We start from the raw sequence: 23,355 nt of genomic DNA, 5'->3' as shown, positions 1-23,355 counted from the left end.
TTATGCATAGACTATTCAAACTAAACTGTACAAACTAAATTATACAAACTGATGCCACCATCTTGTCTCTCCCTTTTACCATCGGCAGTGTTAATTCCTCCTGAGGATCACCATTCTTCCCGCGTTTTGTGAAAGTTGATATTCTTCATGTTCAACCTTAGACAGTATTTGTTGGCTATTCAACCACCAAGGGCATCTCACACCACTTTGCACCTTCCCCCGAATCCAGAATCTCTCCATTTACAGTGAGAAGGCAAAGACAGGTACTGATGCAAGTAACATTTGCATCACATAATGACTGTCTCCAACGAGACAGAATCTAACTACCACCACACAACAGTCAATCCCCCCACCATCAACAACCATTGAGCAGAAACTTAACAGGACCAGACATACAAATGCTGTGGCTTTGAGAGAAGCTCAAAGATTGGGTAATCTGCAGTGGGTGTCACACTTTCTCATTGCCAAACCGTTTCACCATCTACAAGGCACAAGTCAGGGGTGTGATGGAATGCTCCCCATTATCTTTAAAAACTTTTTCTTTGGATGTGAGCAATGCAGGCATTTACTAGCCACGCCCACTTGCCGAGATGGGTGCAGCTCCAATAACATCCAGGACAAAGCAGCCCATTTATCAGCACCCAATCCACCACCTTAAACATTTACCCCCTGCATCACCAGTGCACCATGGCTGCGGTGTGTACTATCTACAAGATGCACCGCAGCAATTGACCAAGTCTTCTTCAACTCCCTCCCTTCTCTTAGGCAGTCCCTCGGGTTCGAGGATGACTTGCTTCCACTCCAGTATCCATGGGTTCTGAGATGGCTGAATAAATCCAAGGTGCGATCTGCAGACTCTGCCACATGCGGGGTGAATGGTGCTTGGAAGATTGAGTAGATGGGTTGTTTGGAGGTTTGTGCGCTTCCTCCAAGGCCTCGACATCACCTCTGCGCATTCCCAACAAAGTTTTTCTATGTGTTTGGTGACTTCCCGGATGAACCTTCTCCATTTTGGTCAGTCACAAGCCAGGGAGTCTCACAGGTTGGCAGGATGTTTGACCTTTTCCTCAGCAGCACTTCTAAAACCCATGACCTTTACCACCGAGACAATTATTGACAACATATGTTAATGAATTAGATGAGGGAAGTGAATGTACTATCGCCAAGTTTGTAGATGACACAAAAATAGGTGGGAAGGCAAGTGGTGAGGATGATACAAGGAGTCTACAGAGGGATATAGACAGGTTAAGTGAGTGGGCAAAAACTTGGCAGGTGGAATATAATGTGGGAAAATGTGAGGTTATGCACTTTGGCAGGTAGAATAGAGATGCTGAATATTATTTAAATGGAGAAAGAGAAAGCTGCAGCACAGAGGGATTTGGGAGTCCTTGTGCATGAATTGCAAAAAGCTAACATACAAGTTCAACAGGTAATAGGGAAGGCAAATGGAATGTTGGCCTTTATTTCAAAAGGAATGGTGTATAAAAGTAGGGAAGTCTTGCTAAAACTATACAAGGCTCTAGTTAGACCACATTGAGAATACTGTGAACAACTTTGATTCCCTTATCTAAGGAAAGATATACTGGCATTGCAGGCAGTCCAGAGAAGGTTCACTAGGTTGATCCCAGGGATGGAGGGATTTTCTTTTGAGGAGAGGTTGAGTAGGTTGGGCCTGTACTCATTGCAGTTTAGAAGAACGAGAGACGACCTTATTGAAACAAAAAGATTCTTAGGGGGCTTGACAGGGTAGATGCTGAGAGGTTGTTTCCCCTTGTGGGAGAGTCTAGGACCAGAGGTCATAATCTCAGAGTAAGCACCCATTTAAAACAGAGATGAGGAGGAATTTCTTCTCTCAGAAGTTAGTGAATCTGAGGAATTCTTCACCGCAGAGGGCTGTAGAGGCTGGGTCGTTAAGTATATTCAGGGCTGAGATAGACAGATTTTTAATCAGTAAGGGAATCAAGGACTATGGGGAAAAGGCAGGAAAGTGGAGTTGAGGATTATCAGGTCAGCCATGATCTCATTGAATGGTAGAAAAGATTCAATGGGCCGAATAGCCTACTTCTGCTCCTACATCTTATAATCTTATGGTCTTATAGAAGCTGGCGCTTGGAACCACCACAAGTTCCCCAGCAAGTCACATACCATCCTGGCTTGGAAACACGTTGCTATTTCTTCTTTGTCACTAGGTCAAAATCCTGGAATCCCTTTCCTAGCAGCGCTGTGTGGGTGCTTCAACCAAACAGACTACGCTAGTTCAAGAAGGTGGCTCACCACCCATCTTCTCAAGAGCAATTAGGAATGGGCAATAAATGCTGGCCAACCAGCGACACCCACATCCCATGATTGAAGAAAAGGAAAAGCTCCTGGGACATTGATAGCAAGCTGAAATCCCACAGGCTAAAGAAAAACTGAATTCAAAAAAATCAAATCTCTTCCAGCACAGATAGTTGGTTAAAATGTGCAGCAATTTTTAAAAATATTTTTTTGACGACAGCTTGAACTTTTATCCCAGAAATCAGTAGCTTGGGCTCCCTCTGATGGCACAATGGATAATGTAAAATGTAAAACAACTTAAATTTATATACAACCTTTAACATAATAAAATGTCCCAAGGTGCTTCACAGGAGTATTATAAAACAAAATATGACACCTCGCCAGGTGAGGAGACATTCATGCAGGTGTCCAAAATGCTGGTAAAGGCAACAGGTTTTAAGGTGTCTCTGAAAGGAGGAAAGCAAGGTGGGGAGGTTTAGGGAGCGAATTCCAGAGCTATTGGCCCAGGCATTTTAAAACATGACTGCCAGTGGTGGAGCGGTTAAAATGGGGAATGCTCAAGGGGTTAGAATTAGATGAGTGCAGATATCTCGGAGGGAGAGGCTGGAGGAGTTCACAGAGATGGGGTGGGGGGGGGAGCTCTGGAGGGAACTAAAAACAAAGATGAAAATTTCTAAATCAAGCCATTGCTTGACCGGGAGCCAATGTAGGTCAACAGGCAGAGGCTTGATAGGGGAAGAGGGCTCTGTGAAAATTAAACATGGGCTGTAGTGTTTTAGATGAGAATCTGGGAGACCAGCCAGTCAGGAGGAAACAAAGGCATGAATGGGGGGGGTTTCAGCAGAAGATGAGCTGAAACAGGGATGAAGTGCTTTACAGTGAGTCCTCCTGGACACTTTATGGTTACTGAGGGCAGAGGGAGAAAGCTTGGTATTTGGCTCGACGGAGTATTGCTTCGACAGAGCACTGAGCTCAGGAATTTGGCTAGTGAGGGAAGTCCGTGCAGTGAGGTGTTCTGGTGTTTTACAAAACCAGGAGCGGTCTGAGAGAGGGAGTGCAAACCTGCGAGACCCGAACGCTGACATCTAGAGGTATTAATTAGATGAGATGGGAAACATTTACCTATATTACAGGGAAACTAACCAGCAGCAGGGCCTCTAAAGGTAGTAATCTCTGGAAGCCTCCCTATACTATGTGCTAGTGAATGCAGAAATAGAAAGGTAGCGTTAATGTATACCCATTCTAATCTCTCTCTCTCTGAACTTACTGCACTCCGTTCTCTCAGGTCCAACCCTGACATTGTCATCAAACCCGCTGACAAGGGTGGTGCTGTTGTTGTCTGGCGCACTGACCTCTACCTCGCGGAGGCTGAGCGTCAACTCACAGACACTTCCTCCTACCTCTCCCTAGACCATGAACACACCACTGAACATCAAGCCATTGTTTCCAGGACTGTCACTGACCTCATCTTCCTCCCACAGCTTCCAACCTGATAGTCGCCCAACCTCGGACAGCCCGCTTCTACCTCATACCCAAAATCCACAAACAGAACTGTCCTGGTAGACCGAGCATGTCAGCCTGTTCCTGCCCCACGGAACTCATTTCTCGTTATCTTGACTCCCTTCTCTCTCCCCTTGTCCAGTCCCTTCCCACCTACATCCGTGATTCCTCTGACACCTTATGTCACATCAACAATTTCCAGTTCCCTGGCCCCAACCACTTCCTCTTCACCATGGACGTCCAATCCCTCTACACCTCCATCCCCCACCAGGATGGTCTTAGCTTCTTAGCTTCTTCCTCGAACAGAGGCCCGAACAATCCCCATCCACCACTACTCTCCTCCGTCTGGCTGAACTTGTTCTCACGCTGAACAATTTCTCCTTCAACTCCTCTCACTTCCTCCAAATAAAAGGTGTGGCTATGGGTACCCGCATGGGCCCCAGCTATGCCTGTCTCTTTATGGGGTATGTGGAACATTCCTTGTTCCAGTCCTACTCCAGCCCCCTTCCACAACTCTTTCTCTGGTACATCGATGATTACTTCGGTGCTGCTTCATGCTCTCGTCGGGACTTGGAAAAATGTATTAATTTCGCTTCCAATCTCCACCCCTCCATCGTTTTCACGTGGTCCATCTCTTCCCTCCATTTCCTTGACCTCTCTGTCTCAATCTCTGGTGATAGACTGTCCACCAATATCCATTACAAACCCACCGACTCCCACAGCTACCTCAACTACAGCTCCTCACACCTCGCTTCCTGTAAGGACTCCATCCCATTCTCTCAGTTCCTTCGCCTCCGTCGCATCTGTTCCGATGATGCTACCTTCAAAAACAGTTCCTCTGACATGTCCTCCTTCTTCCTTAACCGAGGTTTTCCACCCACGGTCGTTGACAGGGCCCTCAACCGTGTCCGGCCCATCTCCCGCGCATCCACCCTCACGCCTTCTCCTCCCTCCCAGAAACATGATAGGGTCCCCCTTGTCCTCACTTATCACCCCACCAGCCTCCGCATTCAAAGGATCATCCTCCGCCATTTCCGCCAACTCCAGCATGATGCCACCACCAAACACATCTTCCCTTCACCCCCCCTGTCGGCATTCCGTAGGGATCGTTCCCTCCGGGATACCCTGGTCCACTCCTCCATCACCCTCTATTCCTCAACCCCCACCTACGGCACCTCCCCATGCCCACGCAAAAGATGCAACACCTGCCCCTTCACTTCCTCTCTCCTCACCGTCCAAGGGCCCAAACACTCCTTTCAAGTGAAGCAGCATTTCACTTGCATTTCCCCCAACTTAGTCTACTGTATTCGTTGCTCCCAATGCGGTCTCCTCTACATTGGAGAGACCAAACGTAAACTGGGCGACCGCTTTGCAGAACACCTGAGGTCTGTCCGCAAGAATGACCCAAACCTCCCTGTCGCTTGCCATTTTAACACTCCACCCTGCTCTCTTGCCCACATGTCTGTCCTTGGCTTGCTGCATTGTTCCAGTGAAGCCCAACGCAAACTGGAGGAACAGCACCTCATCTTCCAACTAGGCACTTTACAGCCTTCTGGACTGAATATTGAATTCAACAACTTTAGGTCTTGAACTCCCTCTTCCATCCCCACCCCCTTTCTGTTTCTTCCCCCTTCCTTTTGTTTTTTCCAATAATGTATATAGATTTTTCTTTTCCCACCTATTTCCATTATTTTTAAATATTTTTAAATCTTTTATGCTCCCCCCACCCCCACTAGAGCTATACCTTGAATGCCCTACCATCCATTCTTAATTAGCACATTCATTTAGATAATATCACCAACTTCAACACCTCTGTGTTCTTTTGTCCTTTTGTCTGTGACATCTTTTGATGATCTGCTCCTATCACTGCTTGCTTGTCCCTACAACCACACCCCCCCTCCACTTCTCTCCCCCCCACCCAACTCCTCCCCCCACCTTAAACCAGCTTATATTTCACCCGTCTCCTTGGATTCATCTAGTTCTGTTGAAGGGTCATGAGGACTCGAAACGTCAACTCTTTTCTTCTCTGCCGATGCTGCCAGACCTGCTGAGTTTTTCTAGGTAATTCTGTTTTTGTTTTAGCGTTAATGTGGCTGGCTGGCGAGATGGTGCAGGAGGGAGGGCTTTAGATTTCTGAGGCATTTGGAACGCTTCTAGAACAAGTGGAACCTGGACGGGCGGTATGCACGTCAATAGGGTTGGAACCAAAATCCTTGCAGGTTTTGCTCATGCTACTGGGGAGTGTTTAAGCCAGCTTGGCAGGGAGATGGGACAGTAATAGCGGGTCATTTCATAAACTGGGATAGAATCAGTGTGAAAGGCACAGAGGGAGCAGAATTCTTAAAATACATTCAGAACTTTTTTTTGGCTAGTACATAGCAAGGCCACCTACTGTGTTCTGGATTGTGTTTTAGAGAATAAAGCTGGGCAGTGGAAGGAGTATCTGTTGGGGAGCACTTCGGTGTAAGTGATGTTAGATTTTTCTATTCTTTCACAGGATGTGGACGTCGCTGGCAGGGCCAGTGTTTATTGCCCACTCCTAATTGCCCTTAAGAGGGTGGTGTTCAGCCACCTCCTTGAACTGCTACAGCCCATGTACAAGTAAAATCAATGAAAACCCAAAGATGTTTTATAAATACACACAGAGCAAGATGATAACTAAAGAAAGTATTGGGCCTATTAGGGGCCTCATGGGTAATCCATGTCGAGGCAGAGGGCACTTTCTTAATGAATACTTTGCATCCTTTTTCTCAAGATTGAGGGACGATTCCGACATTGCAATCAGCGAGGAGTGTGAACTATTAGATGAAATTAACATGTTAAAAGGGGAAGCATTAGATTTGAAATCTTTGAAAGCGGATAAATCCCCAAGCGCAGATGAAACATATCCCAGGCTGTTAAGGGAAGCATGAGAATAGCAGAGGCTCTGACCGTCATTTTCCAATCTTCTCTGGCTACAGGTGTGGTGCTAGAGGGCTGGAGGATGGTTACTGTTGTACTATAATGTGAAAAAAAAGAAAGGGATAGACTGAGTAATGAGGCCAGTCAGCCTAACCTCAGTGTTGGTAAATTACTAGAAAATATTCTGAAGGACAGGATAAGTCTTGATTTAGAAAGACACGGGTTAATCAGACAATCAGTATGGATTTGTTAAGGGAAGGTTGTGCCTTGACCAACTTGACTGAATTTTTCTTTTTGAGGTGGTAGCAAGGAGGGTCAATGAGGACAGTGTGTCTGATGTAGTCTTTATGGATTTTAGTGAGATTTTTGATAAGGTCCCACATGGCAGATTGGTTATGACAATGAAAGCCTGTGGGATCCAAGGCAAAGTGGCACACTGGATCCAAAATTAGCTTAGAGGCAGGAAGCAAAGGGTTATGGTCGATGGGTGTTTTTGTTACTGGAAGGCTGTTTCCAGTTAGGGGTTCTACAGGGCTCAGTGGTAGGTTCCTTGCTTTTCGTGGTACATATCAATGATTTGGACTGGAATGTAGGGGGTGTTTGCAGATAATACAAAAATTGGCCACGTGGTTGATAAAGAACAACAAAGTTGTATACTTCAGGAAGATAACAATGGAGCAGTCAGGCAGGCTGACGGTGGTAAATGGAGTTCAACTCGGAAGAATGAAAAAATGCCTTTAGAGAAGTTAAAACAAGGCACGGGAATACACTATAGGTTTCTGAGAAGTGTAGAGGAACAATGGAATGCATGTCCATAGATCTCTGAAAGAGGCAAGATAACGTGGCCAAGAAGGCAGACACTTGCCTTTATTAGCCGAGACATAGAATATGGGAGTGGGAAGATTGCACTGGAACCGTATAAAACACCAGCTCATTTATAGACGGGAGTAGTGTGTGTGCAGTTCTGGTTACTGCATTACAGGAAAGATGTGATTGCACTAGGGATGGTACAAAAGAGATCTACAAAGATGCTGCCTGGACTGAAGAATCTTAGGCATGAGGAAAGATTAGATAGGCTATAGTTTTCCCTTTGGAAGAGAGGAGGCTGAAGGGAAACCTAACTGAAGTGTATAAAATTATGAGGGTCCAGAATGGGCAGGAAGGCACTATTCCCTTTGGTTGAGGGGTCCATAACCAGAAGGCATAGAATTAGGGCAAGAGTTAGGTAAGAGGGGAAGTCTTTTCATCCAGAGGGTGATTGGAATCTGGGGCTGACTACCGCAAAAGGATGGCAGAGGCAGGAACCCTTATAACATTTAAAAAGTGGTTGGATATGTACTTGAAGTGTTGCAACCTACAAGACTACAGACCAAGAGGTGGAAAATGGGATTAAACTGAATGGCTATATGTCAGCCGCTATGAACATGCTGGGCTGAATGGCCTCCTTCCATGTTCTGAATTTCAATGAACGTTTGCAGTGTTATGAGGAAAGAGCAGGGGACTACCTGGATGGACCTAGATGCCAAAGACATGGCGGGCTTCCTTCTGTGTTGTATGATTCTACGGCAGGGCAGTTCATCTTAAAATGTGCTTGAGTTAAATTTTGGAGCGCAGTGAATATTTTTCTTTTGTTAAAAATTGTTGAATGCAATTTTTGAAGTGGAAATATGCACTCAGGCTGAAGGTGATGGCTCCCAATTTCACATTGAGAAAATCAACCTCCTTTATCAAATGCATGAAATTCACTCACTTAGAGGTGGGCGGAGATCTTTTTTTGTGGATTTTTTATCTGCTATCATACCCACTTAGGGCAAAAGAATACATTATTTTTGTGCCAGGACATTGCAACTCACAGCCAGGGCAGAACCGAAGTAACTCATGGTGTGAACTGTAGGCAGACACAAACTATAAATTCCTCTGCAAGCAAAAACACTTGGACTTGTACAAGATTTTAACCAATTCATTCATCTATATTTTTACCTCCTCTGGAAGTCCCCAGCATCACAGATGCCAGTCTTCACCAATTCAATTCACTCCACGTGCTATCAAGAAACGGCTGAAGTATTGGATACTGCAAGTGCTATGGGCCCTCACAATATTCCAGCAATAGCACCGAAGGCTTGTGTTCCAGAACTTGCCATGCTCCTAGCCAATCTGTTCCAATACAGCTACATCACTAGCATCTACCTGGCCATGTGGAAAATTGCCCAGGTTTGTCCTGTACATGAAAAGCAGGACAAATCCAACCCGGCCAATTACTGCCCCATCAGTCTACTCTCGATCATCAGTAAAGTAATGGAAGAGGTCATCAACAGTGCTATCAAGCAGCACTTGCTTAGCAATAACCAGCTCACTGGTGCCCAATTTGGATTCCACCAGAGCCATTCAGCTCCTGACCTCGTTACAGCCTTGGTTCAAACATGGACAAAAGAGCTGAACTCCAGCGATAAGGTAAGAGAGTGACTGCCCTTGACATCAAGGCTGCATTTGACTGAGTGTCATCAGGGAGCCCTGACAAAACTGGAGTCAATGGGGATCAGGGGGAAACTCTCCACTGGTTGGAGTCATACCTAGCACAAAGGAAGGTGGTTCTGGTTGTTGGAGGTCAGTCATCTCAGCTCCAGAACATTATTGCAGGAGTTCCTCAGGGTAGTGTCCTGGGCCCAACCATCTTCAGCTGTTTCACCAATGACCTCCCCTCCATTATAAAGTCAGAAGTGGGGATGTTCACTGATGATTGCACAACGTTCAGCATCATTCGTGAATTCTCAGGTACTAAAGCAGTCCATGTCCATGTGCAGCAAGACCTAGACAATATTCAGGCTTGGGCTGACAAATGGCAAGTAACATTTGTGCCACACATTTGCCAGGCAATGACCGTCTCCAAAAAGGGAGAATCTAACCATCACCCCTTGATGTTCAATGGCATTACCATCACTGAATTCTCCACCATCAACATCCTAGGGGTTACCATTGACCAGAAACTGAACTGGACTAGCCACATAAATACTGTGGCTACAAGAGCAGGCCAGACGTTAGGAATCCTGCGATGAGTAACTCACCTCCTGACTCCCCAAAGCCTGTCCACCATCTACAAGGCACAAGTCAGGAGTGTGATGGAATACTCTCCACTTGCTTGGATGTGAGCAGCTCCCACAATACTTAAGAAGCTTGACACCACCCAGGACAAAGCAGCCTGCTTGATTGGCACCACACCCACAAACATTCACTCCCTCCACCACCAACACACAGTAGCAGCAGTGTGTACTATCTGCAAGATTCACTGCAGGAATTCACCATGGCTCCTTAGGTAGCACCTTCCAAACACATCGCCACTACCATCTAGAAGGACAAGGGCAGCATATACAAGGACAAGGGAACACCACCACTTGGAAGTTCCCCTCCAAGTCACCCATCATTCCTACTTGGAAATATATTGTCGCTCCTTCGTCGTCGCTGGGTCAAAACCCTTCCTAACAGCATTGTGGGTGTACCTACAACAGTTCAACAAGGCAGCCCAACACCACCTTCTCAAGGGCAACAAGGGATGAGCAATAAATGCTGGCCCAGCTAACGAAGCCCACAACCTGTGAATGAATGAAAAAAAAACCCTCAAAATTAAAACCATACAGAATCCAAGTAATTCTTTATTTCATTTTTATTCACTACACATCCAAAATCTTTCTATTAAAAAAGTTCTCAACTGTTCACAGCTCATCATAACCTTCCAATATTTGCACAGTAAAACAATTTTAATCACATTCTCATAAAAAAAAGTTGCAATGAACATGTAAAAAAATGACATTTTTGTTTCCTGTAGTAAACAATTTCTATCATCTTAGTTTGTGTATACATAAGCAGTAATAAAAAATCTTCAACATTTATCCACCTTAAAGGACAACAGCAAGTTGCATTTCTTTTTCAATTTAGTAGGTAATCATTTACAGTTGCAGGTTCAACCATCACACGTTGCTGCAGTGACTAATGAGTCTAACTAGAAGAGTCCATTCTCTCTATGAGCATTACCAAGAGATTGTAATATCTAATATAGATTCAGTACCGTCTATAACCTCCTCTACCACCCATATCGCCATAGCCACCTCTCCCTCCATAGCCACCTCTCCCTCCATAACCACCTCCACTTCCATGACCCCCTCCACCCCAACCACCCCCACTTCCTTGGCCACCTCCTCCCCCCCATCCACCTCCTCCCCCCCAGCCACCAGCTCCTCCTCCTCCCCCCCAGCCACCTCCTCCTCCTCCCCCCCAGCCACCTCCTCCCCCTCCCCCCCAGCCACCTCCTCCCTGGCCACCTCTCCCTCCACCACCCCTTCCACCTGCACCTCCTTGGCCACCACCCCAACCACCTCCACCACGACCACCTCTTCCTCCATCTTGTCTCTTCTGCCATGGTGGCATCTCGGGTGGTGGTGCTTCTATCTCAGATGGTCTACCTCCACGATCAGGCACTCGCCCCATCATAACCTGTCAAAGTAAATGACAACCTGGGGTGAAAAGAGTGAAGAGTGGGCCTTTTTTAATTTAAAGAATTCAAAGCAAGGCATTTCAATACTGCTCGGATATTGTTTCACTGATACACAGAGATAATATGTTCTCAAATGGATTTATTTGCTTGAAACATGGGAAAATAAATTGGAGACAAAAAGATGCTCATAGCATCAATGTGGCCTTTCACTGGGAAGTAGGGAAGTCAAAGAATGAGACAAGTGAGAGTTGGCACAGGGCCTATGGTAGAGACTACTTTAATTGTTATACGATGGTTGCATGTCTTAGCACTTATAACATAGGGGATTGGAGAACCAATCATCTACAAACTGTACAAGTATCAAGCCAAATGTACCAGGCAGATGATGAAAAGTTTTACTAGAATTTAATTCCTCCCAGTCAAGTAGCTTCACCTCTATTATTGTCTCATGTGCTTTAATAAGTACTCAAGTGTCAAAGAAATTAGTCATTATATAGTTGTGATTCCAAGTAGAGAGAAACCAATTAACAGATGCACATCTTGCGTGCCATGGAGAAAGTAATTCACCAATCTGAAAGTTCTATACCTGCTTAAGACAAAAAAAAAGCACAAGTAGCTAGGCCAATCATACTCATAACCTGGATAGCTTAGCACATCAAAGCACTATGCTGATCATCTCCATAAGGCTTCAAGTGGCAGTGTTTCAAAGCACTTGAGATTTACGTCAAAGTTCAGTGACCTAAATATGGTAGTACTCTACTCCAAACAATGAAATTAATTGCCAGTTAATCTTATTAATATTAATCTTAGTGATATTAAGTGAGATGAAATGTTGATCAACACACTGCACACTGGACAGTCCCTGATACTTGGTGAATGGGACCTAAGTATTTTTAAAACATGTTAAACTGAGATCTTACCTGCCTGTTTTAGCAGTGAAGTAGAACTACCATAATTGAAAAATGTCTCATCCTCTCAGCAATATTTATTGCTGGTAACATTGCCAACTAAAATTTAATCCCATTTAACTGTTTTAGTTTGCTAGATGTTCCAAATCGGAGAGAAAATGCAGACCCAGTTTCCTGGAATATATCTTGTCTGCTTGTAATTCTTCAATCATTAGGATCAGATAGTCAGAAAACACAGGTGGGAGAAGAGGCAAAGGGAGGACAACTTGTGTACCATGGAAGTTTAGCTGTACAATAAGTGCCAATGCATTCTTCATCTTTGATGATTAGAGTGGAAACATTCTTTAGAAAATGCCATGCTGGCACAGCATACCATAATGTCTGTTTGCACACTTTGATGTTCAACATGCTTCTCCAATATTTTGCTCATAACTTTTGCCAAAATGCATTTATCAGTTCCAGTAGTTATATATTATACTCTCCTGCTAAACAAGAACATGCTTACAAAATGGCAACAAAAGGTTCACCTGGAACATTCACCAACATTTATCTTTCTAGATGCTGATGGAATGCAGTGCATTTCCAATATTCTTTATTCAACACTTAGATGCCTGAAATTTGATGTGTAAAATTATATTCCAAATGTCTTGCACCCTGATCTGTTACTTTGTAAGTTAGTGCCATTACACTATTACAGAGACAATGCACTAGAGCACTCCCACCCCCATACCAGCAGCCCCTATTACCCCCCACAACAAAAAACCAGTCCAAGCTGGTCACTCATCCAACTGCAAGCTTTTTCCTCAAGTACTCGGAGGAGCAATCTTTGTCCAAAGCTCAGAAGATTATGATGCAAGGAAAGTAGTTAGAAGTTACTTACTTAGTTTAAGCTAAGTGATATACCCAGAGGTAGGGAACATAGGAACAGGAGAAGACAATTCAGCCCATCAAGCCTGCTCTGCCATTCAATACGATCATGGCTGATCAAACACTTCAATGCCTTTTACCCACGCTATCCCCATAACTCTTTATGCTATTGTTAAATCAGAAATCTATCAATCTCTACCTTAAACATTCTCAATGACTGAGCTTCCAAGGCCCCCTGGGGTAGAGAATTCCAAAGGTTCACAACCCTCAGAGTAAAGAAATTTCTCCTCGTATCAGTCCTAAGTGGCTTCCTCCTTATTTTGAAATTGTTCCCCCTGGTTCTAGACTCCCAATGTGGGGAAACATCTTACCTGCATCTACCCTCTCTATTCCTTTAAGTATTTTGTAGGTTTCAATGAGATCACCTCTCATTCTTCGAAACTCTAGCGAATTCAGGCCCAGTTTCCCCATTCTCTCTTCATAAGACAGTACCGCCATCGCCGGAACAAGTCTGGTCAACCTTCGTTGCACTCCCTCTATGGCAATAATATCCTTTCTGAGGCAAAACTACACACACTACTCCAGTTGCGGTATAATGAAGCTTCTATACAACTGAAGCAAGACTTCACTACTCCTGCACTTAAATCCTCTTGCGATAAAGGCTAACATTCCAGTCACCTTCCTAATTGCCGGCTGCACCTGCATGTCAGCTTTCAGTGACTTATTGACAAGGACGCCCAGGTCCCTTTGTACATCTACACTTTCTAATCTTTTACCATTTAGGAAATACTCTGCAGGTCTGATCCTTCTACCAAAGTGGATAAGGTCACATTCTTCCACATTATGTTCCATCTGCCATGTTCTTGCCCACTCACTAAGTCTGTCCAAATCCTCCTGTGGCCACTTTACATCTTTCTCACAACACACTCCCAACTAGCTTTGTATCATCCACGAACTTGGAAATATTACATTTGGTCCCCACACCCAAATCATTGATATAGATTGTGAACAGCTGGGGCCCAAGTCCTTGCGGTGCCCCACTAGTCACAGCCTGCCAACATGAGAATGACATGTTTATTCCTGCTTCCTGCCTGTTAGCCAATCCTTAATGCTTTCCAGTATATTGCCTCCCATCCCATGTGCTTTTATTTTGCTAATCAACCTCCTGTGGGGGACTTTATCAAAAGCCTTCTGAAAATCCAATTATACTACGTCCATCAACTCTCCTTTATCAATTTTGTTAGTAACATTCTCAAAAAAACTCCAACAAGTTTGTCAAACATGATTTCCCATTCACAAATCCATACTGACTATGCCCAATCAGGTCATGATTATCCATGTATCCATTTGTCACACCTTTTATAATAGGTTCTAGCATTTTCCCTACTACTGACGTAAGGTTAACAGGTCTTTAGTTCCCTGTTTTCTCTCTCCCTCCCTTCTTAAATAGTGGGGTGACATTTGCTACCTTCCAATCTTCAGGAACCATTCCAGAATCTACAGAATTTTGGAAAATAATCACCAATGCATCCATTATCTCTACAGCAACCTCTTTCAATGCTCTTGGATACAGAATATGAGGTCCTGGGGACTTATCAACTTTAAGTCCTATTCATTTCTCCAAAACAAAGTTCTTACTTATATCAATTTCCTTCAACTCCTCATTCTCCCTAATCCTTTGGGTCTCTAAATCTGGGTGATTTCCTGCATCTTCCTCAGTGAAAACAGACACAAAGTAATCATTTAACTTCTCTGCCATTTCTCTATTCCCCATTATGAAATCTCCTGACTCTGCCTGCAATAGACCCACATTTATCTTAACCAAACGCTTCCTTTTTACATACCAAAGAAGCTTTTACAGTCCGTTTTTGTGTTTTTTGCTAGATTGCATTCATATTCTATTCTCCCATTCTTTACCAGTTTCTCGGTCTTCCTTTGCTGTATTCTAAAAACCTCCCAATCCTCAGGTTTACGACTACTTCTGGCAACTTTATAAGCCTTTTTTTTTAATCTTATACAATCCTCATCTTCCTTTGTCAGCCACTGTTGATTAGCTTTTTTTGGGGATTTTGCACCTTGAAGGAATGTATAGGTGCTGTAAGCTATGTAATAGTTCTTTGAAGACTATCCATTGCCTATATACCATCATACCTTTTAATGTATTTTCCCAATCTACCTCAGCCAATTTGTCCCTCATGCCTTCATAATTTCCTTTATTCAACTTTAATAGCCGTGCTTCAGAGTGAACTACCTTACTTTCAAACATAATGTACACTCATCCCTAAAGGTTCTTTTAGAACAAGGTTATTAATTAGTCCTTTTACATTACATAATACTAGATCTAAAATAGTCTGTCCTCTAGTCGGCTCAACATACCGTTCTAGAAAACCATCCCTAACACACTCTAGAAACTCACCTTCCACAGCATTAGTGCTCAGTTGGTTTATCCAGTCTATATGCAGATTGAAGTCACCCATGATTACTGTATTGCCCATGCTACATGCTTCTCTCATCTCCTGCCCCACATGCCTCACAATATCACTACTGTTTGGTGGCCTATAAACAACTCCAATGTCTGCTGCCTGTTGCTCTTTCTTAGCTCCACCCAAACAGATTCCACACATTGTTTTTCCGATCTGAGATCCTTCCTTACTGATGTACTAATCCCATCCCTTATTATCAGTGCAACTCCACCTCCTTCCCCTTTTTGTCCCTACTTCCTAAACGTCGAATATCCTCGAATATTCAGTTCCCAATCTTGGTCACCATGCAGCCAAGTTTCCGAAATGCAATTTTATCATACTCATTTACCTCTATTTGTGCCTTAGATCATCTACCTTATTGCAAATGCTGTGTGCTTTTGGGGGGAGTGCCCTTAACTTTGTCTTTTTGAAATCATTCTGCATTCGAAGCATACTCGATGCTCTGCTTGTTTCTCCAGCCTTCTTGGATCATTACTACTTCCTGTTACCAACTTTACTTTATTCCAATTTGGGCCACCCCTTAGGCTCCCACCACCCCCCCCCGAACAAGCTAGTTTAAACCCACCCCAACAGCACTAACAAACCACTCTGCGAGTATATCAGTCCCAGTCCTGTTAAGATGTAACCCGTCCAGCTTGTATGGATCCCACCTGCCCCAAATCCGGTCCCAATGCCTCAGAAATCTGATGCCCTCCCTCCTACACCAGTTCTCCAGCCACGTATTTAATCAATCAATCAATCCTCCTATTCCTATGCTCACTAACACGTGGCACTGGGAGTGATCCTGAGATTACTGCTCGAGATCCTGCTTTTTTAATTTCTTTCCTAACTCCCTGAAATTTGCTTTAAGGGCCTCAACCCTCTTCATAGCTATGTTGCTGGTACCAGTGTGGACCACGACTTCTGGCTGATCCCCCCTCTCCCTGAAGGATGTCCTGCAGCCGCTCTGTGACACCGTTGATCCTGGCACCAGGGAGGCAACACACCATCCTGGAGTCACATTTACTGCCACAGAAACACCTGTCTGATCCTGACTATGGAATCCCCGATCACTATTGCCCTTCCATTTTCCTTCCCCCTGCACTGTACAGCTGAACTGCCCATGGTGCCTTAGGCTTGGCTCGGGCAGCGCTCTGAGGAACCTTTGCCCTCATCAGCATCCAAAATGGGAAACCGATTAGCAAGCAAATAGACTCAGGGGACTTCTTGACTACGTGTTTGGTTCTCTTAGACTGTCTGGTGGTCACCCATTCCCTCCCTGGCTGTACGCTTCTGACCTCCAGTGTGATGTGTTTTTTTTTAAAAAAACATTTTTCAATTCAGAAAGAATGAGCCTAAATCTCTTCTAATGACTTGCCCCTCCTTGTGGTTATGTTGCCAAACTAATAACCCAGGTTCCCTCCATGAATCGTCAACTTGATGTGTCAGAGTGGCTTGTTCACTCTGATGACTCGAATGATGGCACTGGGAGCTAAGTGCTCCTGGTAGGACCACCAATAGCAGCAAGGTGGCGAGGCAAGTGCCAGACAAAGTGCAGTCCAGAAAGTCCTCAATGGCAGAACAGGTGAAAGAAGACTGTGTCTCTCACCAGTTGGGAAGGCAGACAAAGGCAGCAGTGGCAAGGTGGTCCTGGTCACCAAAATTTGCCAACAAGCTGTCAAGATCGTGCGGACAATGACGGTGCCAAAATCCTTCTGTTAAACAAAGTCACACATAAGCAGGGAGACCAACTCTCAGGAAAAAAAATTAAAGGGCACTTTGGTGTGGGGAGGGACCCACAAGCGGGAGGGCTTGCTGGTGAACCTGGCTGCAGAGGGTGGGGTGCTGGTGAGAGCTGAGGGAGGGGGCATGGTGAATCGGAGATATGGGAAGGACAACATCCCAACAACATACAAGCTGGGACAACAGCCTCAATTATGGGATGATCCAGTAAAATCTGTGATTGTTGGTCACCCTGCGCATAGGCTTCTAACCAGGGTCCATTAGCCAAGTCCTGCGGCGATGCAAAATTGGCAACAGGGACAGGGGTGTTAACCTGGGAGTCCCTAGTCAAGAATCTGCACAAAGGCAACAGATGCAGGAAGGTCACTGGACACCTGTGTTGAGTCAGAGTTGTCCTTGGGCAGCAGCATCTGTGACTAAGCGGTCTCCTTCAGGGTACCCTCTGCTTACCCCAAATGGGGGGTGGGTGGGGACTAGAAAAAGGTGCCCAAAAAATAGGCTGTCGCACTTTCTCCTGATTGGAACCACATCCTGCAGGATCACTATCTTTGTGGTAAAATAAAGAGAACATTAAATTTTGCAACTTGGAAGGTTAGAATGTGCATGAGTGACCCTCTGGAAAGATGAACTGCAATCGTATCACATGAGCTATCAAAACTCAAAATTGACATGGCTGCCCTCAGTGAGACCCGCCTCCCTGGGGAGTGGCTGCTGAAGGAACAAGCAGGAAGGTATCCCTTCAACTGGGGAGGAAAGGCTCACAGCGGCTGTCGTGTCCACAGAATTGGTTTTGCCATTTCGAATAGATTCTTGGATCCACCGCCAAAACTCCTCAATTTTATAACGAAAGACTTATGGCACTTCACCGACAGCTCAGCAGTAACCAATACGCCACCATCATCGGTGTTTACATCCTGACCCCAATGAAGGAAAAGTTCTATTTCGACATTGATGAAGTTCTCGCTGCCCTCCCAAAGGAAAGATTATCTTTCTGGGGGAACTTCAATGCCAGGGTTGTCCATGACTCCGATGTCTGGAGCAGGGACGCTGGGAAAAATGGTGTGGGAAAAGCCAATGTAAATAGCATCCTCCTGCTGACAAAGTGTGCTCAGCATGGCCTCATTATAACCCTCTTCCACAGAAGGACAAGTACAAAACCACCTGGAGACATCCTAGATCAAAGCACCAGCACCTCATGGATTACGTCATTGTTCAAGCCAAAGATCTAAATGATGTCTATAATCACTCGATCCATGCTGGGGACTGGTGCCTGCTGGACAGATCATAGACTTGCTCAGTCGGTGATGAACATCCACCCAACAAAGACATTGCAAGATTCAACAGTCCAGGAGGAAGATGATCAGTGTCTTAGCCCTAAAGCAGCCTGGCCAAAGAGAGGAATGCCAAGTGAAGCTCATGACCAATTTGGAAAATTTTCACACATCCAACTCCATTCCAGAACAGTGGAGTCAGATAGTCAGCTGTACTAGATTCCTGTACCCAGACCATTGTGTTCGAGCATCATCGTCACCAGGACTGGCTCAATGAAAACAATGCTGCAATACATGTGACTTCCTAGAACAAAAATGAGCAGCTTCATTGTCTGGCAGAACAACATGATGTTGCAAGTTAAGAAGGCAGCATTCCAACAGCTCAAGGTTGATGCCCTAAGACAAATCAGGAAGATAAAGGACATGTGGTGGGAAGGGAAAGCCTGAGAGATCCATATTATGCTGACCATCATGACATGCAAAGCTTTTTTGAAGCCTCCAGATCCATCTACAGACAAGGTCAAATGGGCAAAATCCTCATCGCTCACAGGATGGTGTTTCTCTTCTGAAAGATGACAATGCCATCCGTCAATGCTGCAAAGAACATCAACAGCTTCCCAATAGTGAATCCACAGTGCCCGCTGATACTCTCCAGGCTGTCCCCCAGTATCCTGTGCTAGAATTCATGGGTGATGGGGGAGCTGCAACAAGCAATCAAAGGGATGAAAAAAAAAACAAAGCTGTGCTCCCAACAGTATTCCAGCTGAGGCCTTCAAAGCTAGTGAGCTTTTCCTCATATCAAGACTCAACACACTCATGCTACAGATTTGGGAAGAAAAAGAACTCTCTCACTCCGACTTCAAGGACGTGACAATTATAACCATCTTCAAGAAGTGAGATAAATCATGTGATAGAGGTATTTTCTATTCATCCATAGCAGGGAAAATCCTAGGGGCCGGTGTTTAAAAATAAGGGGTGGTCCATTTAAGACAGGTATGAGGAGAAATGTTTTCTCTCAGAGGTTCACGTGTCTTTGGAACTCTCTTACTCAAAAGGTGATGGAAGCAGAGTCTTTGAATATTCTTAAGGCAGAAGTAGATAGGTTCTTCATAAGCAAGGGGGTGAAAGGTTATCAAGGTTGGCAGGAATGTGGAGTTGAGGTTACAATCCAATCAGCCATGATCTTACTGATTGACAGAGCAGGCTTGAAGAGCTGAGTGGCCTACCCTTGCCTCTAACTCGTACGTTTGTATGACACACATTTTCCTGAATCTCCCATGTTCTCTGGCTGAGGAAATCCTCTCAGAGGTGCAGTGTGGCTTTACACCTTCCAGGGGAACCTCTGACATAGTCTCTGTTGTCAGACAAATCCAAGAAAAGTGTTAAGAATAACGCCAGGATCTCTTCACTGCATTCATCGACCTGACCAAAGCATTTCTCACAGTAAACTGAGAAGCTCTGTGAATTGTGCAACAAAGATTTGGATGTCCAAGAAACTCCACCACAATCCTGCAATTGCTTCATGATGATATGACTGCAACTGTCCTGAGTGGGAAATCTGAAACAGTTGCCTTCAAAATCGGGACAAAGATCAAGCAAGGCTTTATGATAGTCCCCCATCTGCTTTGTAATCTAATTAAGTGGCTATTTGCCTCAAAGATCAACTGCCCTCTGGTGTTAGTATTATATACCGACTCAATGGAAAACTCTTTAACTTCAGTTGCCTCCATGTCAAAAATAAATTGATCACCAAAGACATGCATGGTCTATAGCCTGTGGTTAACCATAGAGCGTCATTGCTCATTCTGCACCAGGCTTGCGAGTTGCTCTCGATCTCTTTAATTTTGCATACAAGAAACTCGGCCTGTCTTTGAATGTTGCCAAAACAAAACTCATATCAACCCACACCTGCAGCACCTTCACCACACAAGCTGCAGCAACTCAGGGCAGCGTCTCACTACCAGCTTCTCAAGCACAATTAATTTGGCTGTGCCAGCAACACCCGCATCCTGTGAATGAATAAAAATTCATATGTGAAATTGCAGTTTGGTTTGAATGATTCCACTGCACCATATAGGGTAACATAATACTTAATGCACGTGGTCAAGTTCCAAAATAAAGGTATGCTTAAATTAACAACCGTACCTTGTTAATGGCACAGGAGGTCCGTTCCCTTAAGGAACCACTGCTGGTCTTTAAGATCTTGGATAAATCCTCACGGGCAGCCAGAAGGTGTGCCAGAGTTACAGTAGATGCTAGGGACAAAGTGTGCCTTTTTGGTTGATACACTTTTGCCATATTATCTGTATTTGCCTAAAAAAACAAAATTTTAAGGTTTATTTTTGTCTTATTATTGTTTTTCTGACATGGTCATTGAACACAGTCCTTCTGGGTTAGAATGGTTTCCTGAAATTCTGAACACTGTTGGCTCCTGTTTCCCATATATTAAACCTAATTACCCTGCTCAGCTGAAAGACTGACCAGTTAAACTGCAAACTGGTTTAGTTACAACGTTTACAGGAACTAAATATATTATTGACCAGAGTATGGATGGCTCTGGTTTCTTAAACTAGGTGCAATTTAAATTCATAGAATGGACTCCAGCATGGAGGGTGGGGGGTTGTCTACGAATATGCAGCATTAAGGTAAAGTTACAACATGGCTAGCTAAAGGATATGAAAGCATAGAGTAGGGGCAAGTGAATGTTTCTCAGATTGGTGAGAAGTAATCAGCAGTGCAACTGCATGGATCAAAGTAGGGATCTTTCTTTCTCCATATCCATAAATGGAAAAAATGGAAGGCTGGCAACGCTGATTAGGGCGTTCTTGTTCCTGTGAGTGGATCAGAAAATGGACTGAAAGGATTTGAGCAGAAAAGCACATGAAAGTTGAATCCAGGTTTGGGCAGCCCCTACACCTTTGCAGGTTTGGAGGGCTAGTGGAATTTAGAAATCTGGTGGCAATTGGAGAGCACGTGAATTGGCTTTTTGAGGTGGGCGTGATTACAATTTTTCCAAGAAGTCAATAACTGATGACAGAGCAGTGTTGAAAACATCAATATGCATTAGGACAAGGAAAAAGCAGTTGTGTGGTCACAAGTTAGGAAAATGGTCTCATGGATGAGGTGACATAGTGGGAAGAATGGTAGTTGCAACATGATTGAGTGTGGGTTTGGGGGAGGGAGAACTAAACACAGCCTCAACATTCAAACCAAAATGTAAAAATTTATCAGCTTCTATTACTCACACAGTACTGAGGGAGTGCTGCGCAGATGATGAGTACCGTCTTTCAGACGAGATGTTAAACCAAGGACCTGTCTGTCCTCTCAGGTCCATGTAAAATGTAAAAATCTCTGGCCCTATTTCAAAGAAGCGGGGAGGTTGCTTTGGTAATCTGGACTTTATCTACACAACTAAACAGATGATCTGGTGTTTGTTTCCCTCACTAGCATTTGTGGACCTTGTGTGTGCGAATTGCCTGCTACATTTACTATGTTACAACAGGACTACATTTCAAAAGTACTTAACTGGCTCTAAAAGTGTTTTGGGGCATCCTGAGGTCAGTAAAACATGGCTTTCTTTTATCATTGGAGGCAAAGGTGTAGTACCACAGCAGTTTTGAAACATCAATTTGTTACTGGAAGTATTTTAAGCAAGTTTTTGAGTCTCAAGGATAAGCAAGTGTGTAGTAGGAAAGGGAAATGCAGTGGCTCACTCATATTTGAACCCAGAATATTATTAAGGAATAAAAACCTCATGGGAAAAATGAGCCAATCATGGCTAACAATAGGGTTAAATTGGATTAAAGGAAGAGGTTTAAAATGTTGTGAAAATTGTAGTAAATGGGAGTATTGGGAGGATTTTAGAACTCAGCAAAAGACAACCAAGAAATTGTTGAAGAATGAGAGCAAACTAGCAAGAGACAAAAAACAGATAGTAAAAGTTTCTATAGGTATGTAAAAAGATTAGTGAAAGTAAATATGGGTGCCTTTGAGGCAGAAACAGGAGAAATGATAATGGGAACGAGGAAATGGCAAATGTTAAATAAATACTTATCTGTCTTCACAGTAGAAAGCAGAAACAATTCAGAAAATAGTAGGGAACCAGGAGTCTAGTAAAAATGAGAAACTTAAGGAAATTACTATTAGTAAAGAAATGGTACTAGTGAAATTATGGGGACCAGATGATGGAAAATCCCCTTGATGGCCTTGGTTTTTGAAGAGGTGGCTACAGAAATAGTGGATGTATTGGTTTTGATCTCCAGAATTCTAGAACTGTTCCCTTAGATTGTAAAGTGGTAAAAATAATCCTGCTATTCCATAAAAGAGTCAGAGAAAACAGGGAACCACAGGCCAATTAGCTGGACATTAGTAGTAGGGAAGAAGTTAGGTTGGTATTAGGAATGTGACAATAAAGCACCTGGGAAACCATGATATGATTAGGCAGAGTCAACACGGATTTATGAAAGGGAAATATTGTTTGATAAATCTGCTGAGTTTTTTTTGCAGTTGAAGAAGTGTGAAGTTATTCAGTTTGGTTGGAAAAGTAGAATACTTTTAAAGTGGCGAGACTGGGAAATATCAGTATTCAGGGGTACCTCAGTGGCCTTGTATACAAAAGCACAGAAAGTTAATGTACAGGTACAGCAAGCAATTAGGATAGCAAATGACATGTTATAGCCTTTATTACAAAATAATGGGGTAAGTTTAAAGAAGTCTTACTACAATTACATAGAGCCTTGGTGAGACCCGGAGAACTGGGTAATTAAGGTCTTATCCAAGGAAGGAAATACTTGCCTTAGAGGGTGTGCAACCAAGTGCAAATATGTTTGTACTCAACATGTGCTACAATTAATTAATTAATTCAGCCGCAATTACAGGAGTGGCTGAGGTGAGTATCACAGTTCCATTTAAGAGGAGGTTAGATAAACATGAGAAAGGAG

At 44.0% G+C, this 23,355-nt stretch overlaps 1 protein-coding gene across 2 annotated transcripts in view; it reads right to left on the bottom strand.

Moving 5' to 3' along the window:
- Positions 1 to 10,307: 10,307 nt before the first annotated feature.
- Positions 10,308 to 23,355, bottom strand: part of fam98b (family with sequence similarity 98 member B) — a 32,452-nt gene continuing 19,404 nt past the window's right edge. The window contains exons 7-8 of one of the 2 annotated variants that reach the window (XM_041213875.1): positions 20,561 to 20,728; positions 10,308 to 11,163 (exon numbers count right to left, since the gene is read on the bottom strand). In XM_041213875.1, coding sequence (XP_041069809.1) covers positions 10,732 to 11,163; positions 20,561 to 20,728 — 600 coding nt within the window. In that variant the 3' untranslated portion in view covers positions 10,308 to 10,731. Of the gene's footprint in view, positions 11,184 to 20,560; positions 20,729 to 23,355 lie in introns of both variants that reach the window. The other variant, XM_041213876.1, reaches the window with a different exon arrangement.

Source organism: Carcharodon carcharias, chromosome 20, assembly GCF_017639515.1.
Source record: "Carcharodon carcharias isolate sCarCar2 chromosome 20, sCarCar2.pri, whole genome shotgun sequence".
Taxonomy (NCBI): Eukaryota; Metazoa; Chordata; class Chondrichthyes; order Lamniformes; family Lamnidae; genus Carcharodon; species Carcharodon carcharias.
Note: the sequence above shows the minus strand (reverse complement) of the source record. Positions and strands in the feature narration are given on the sequence as shown.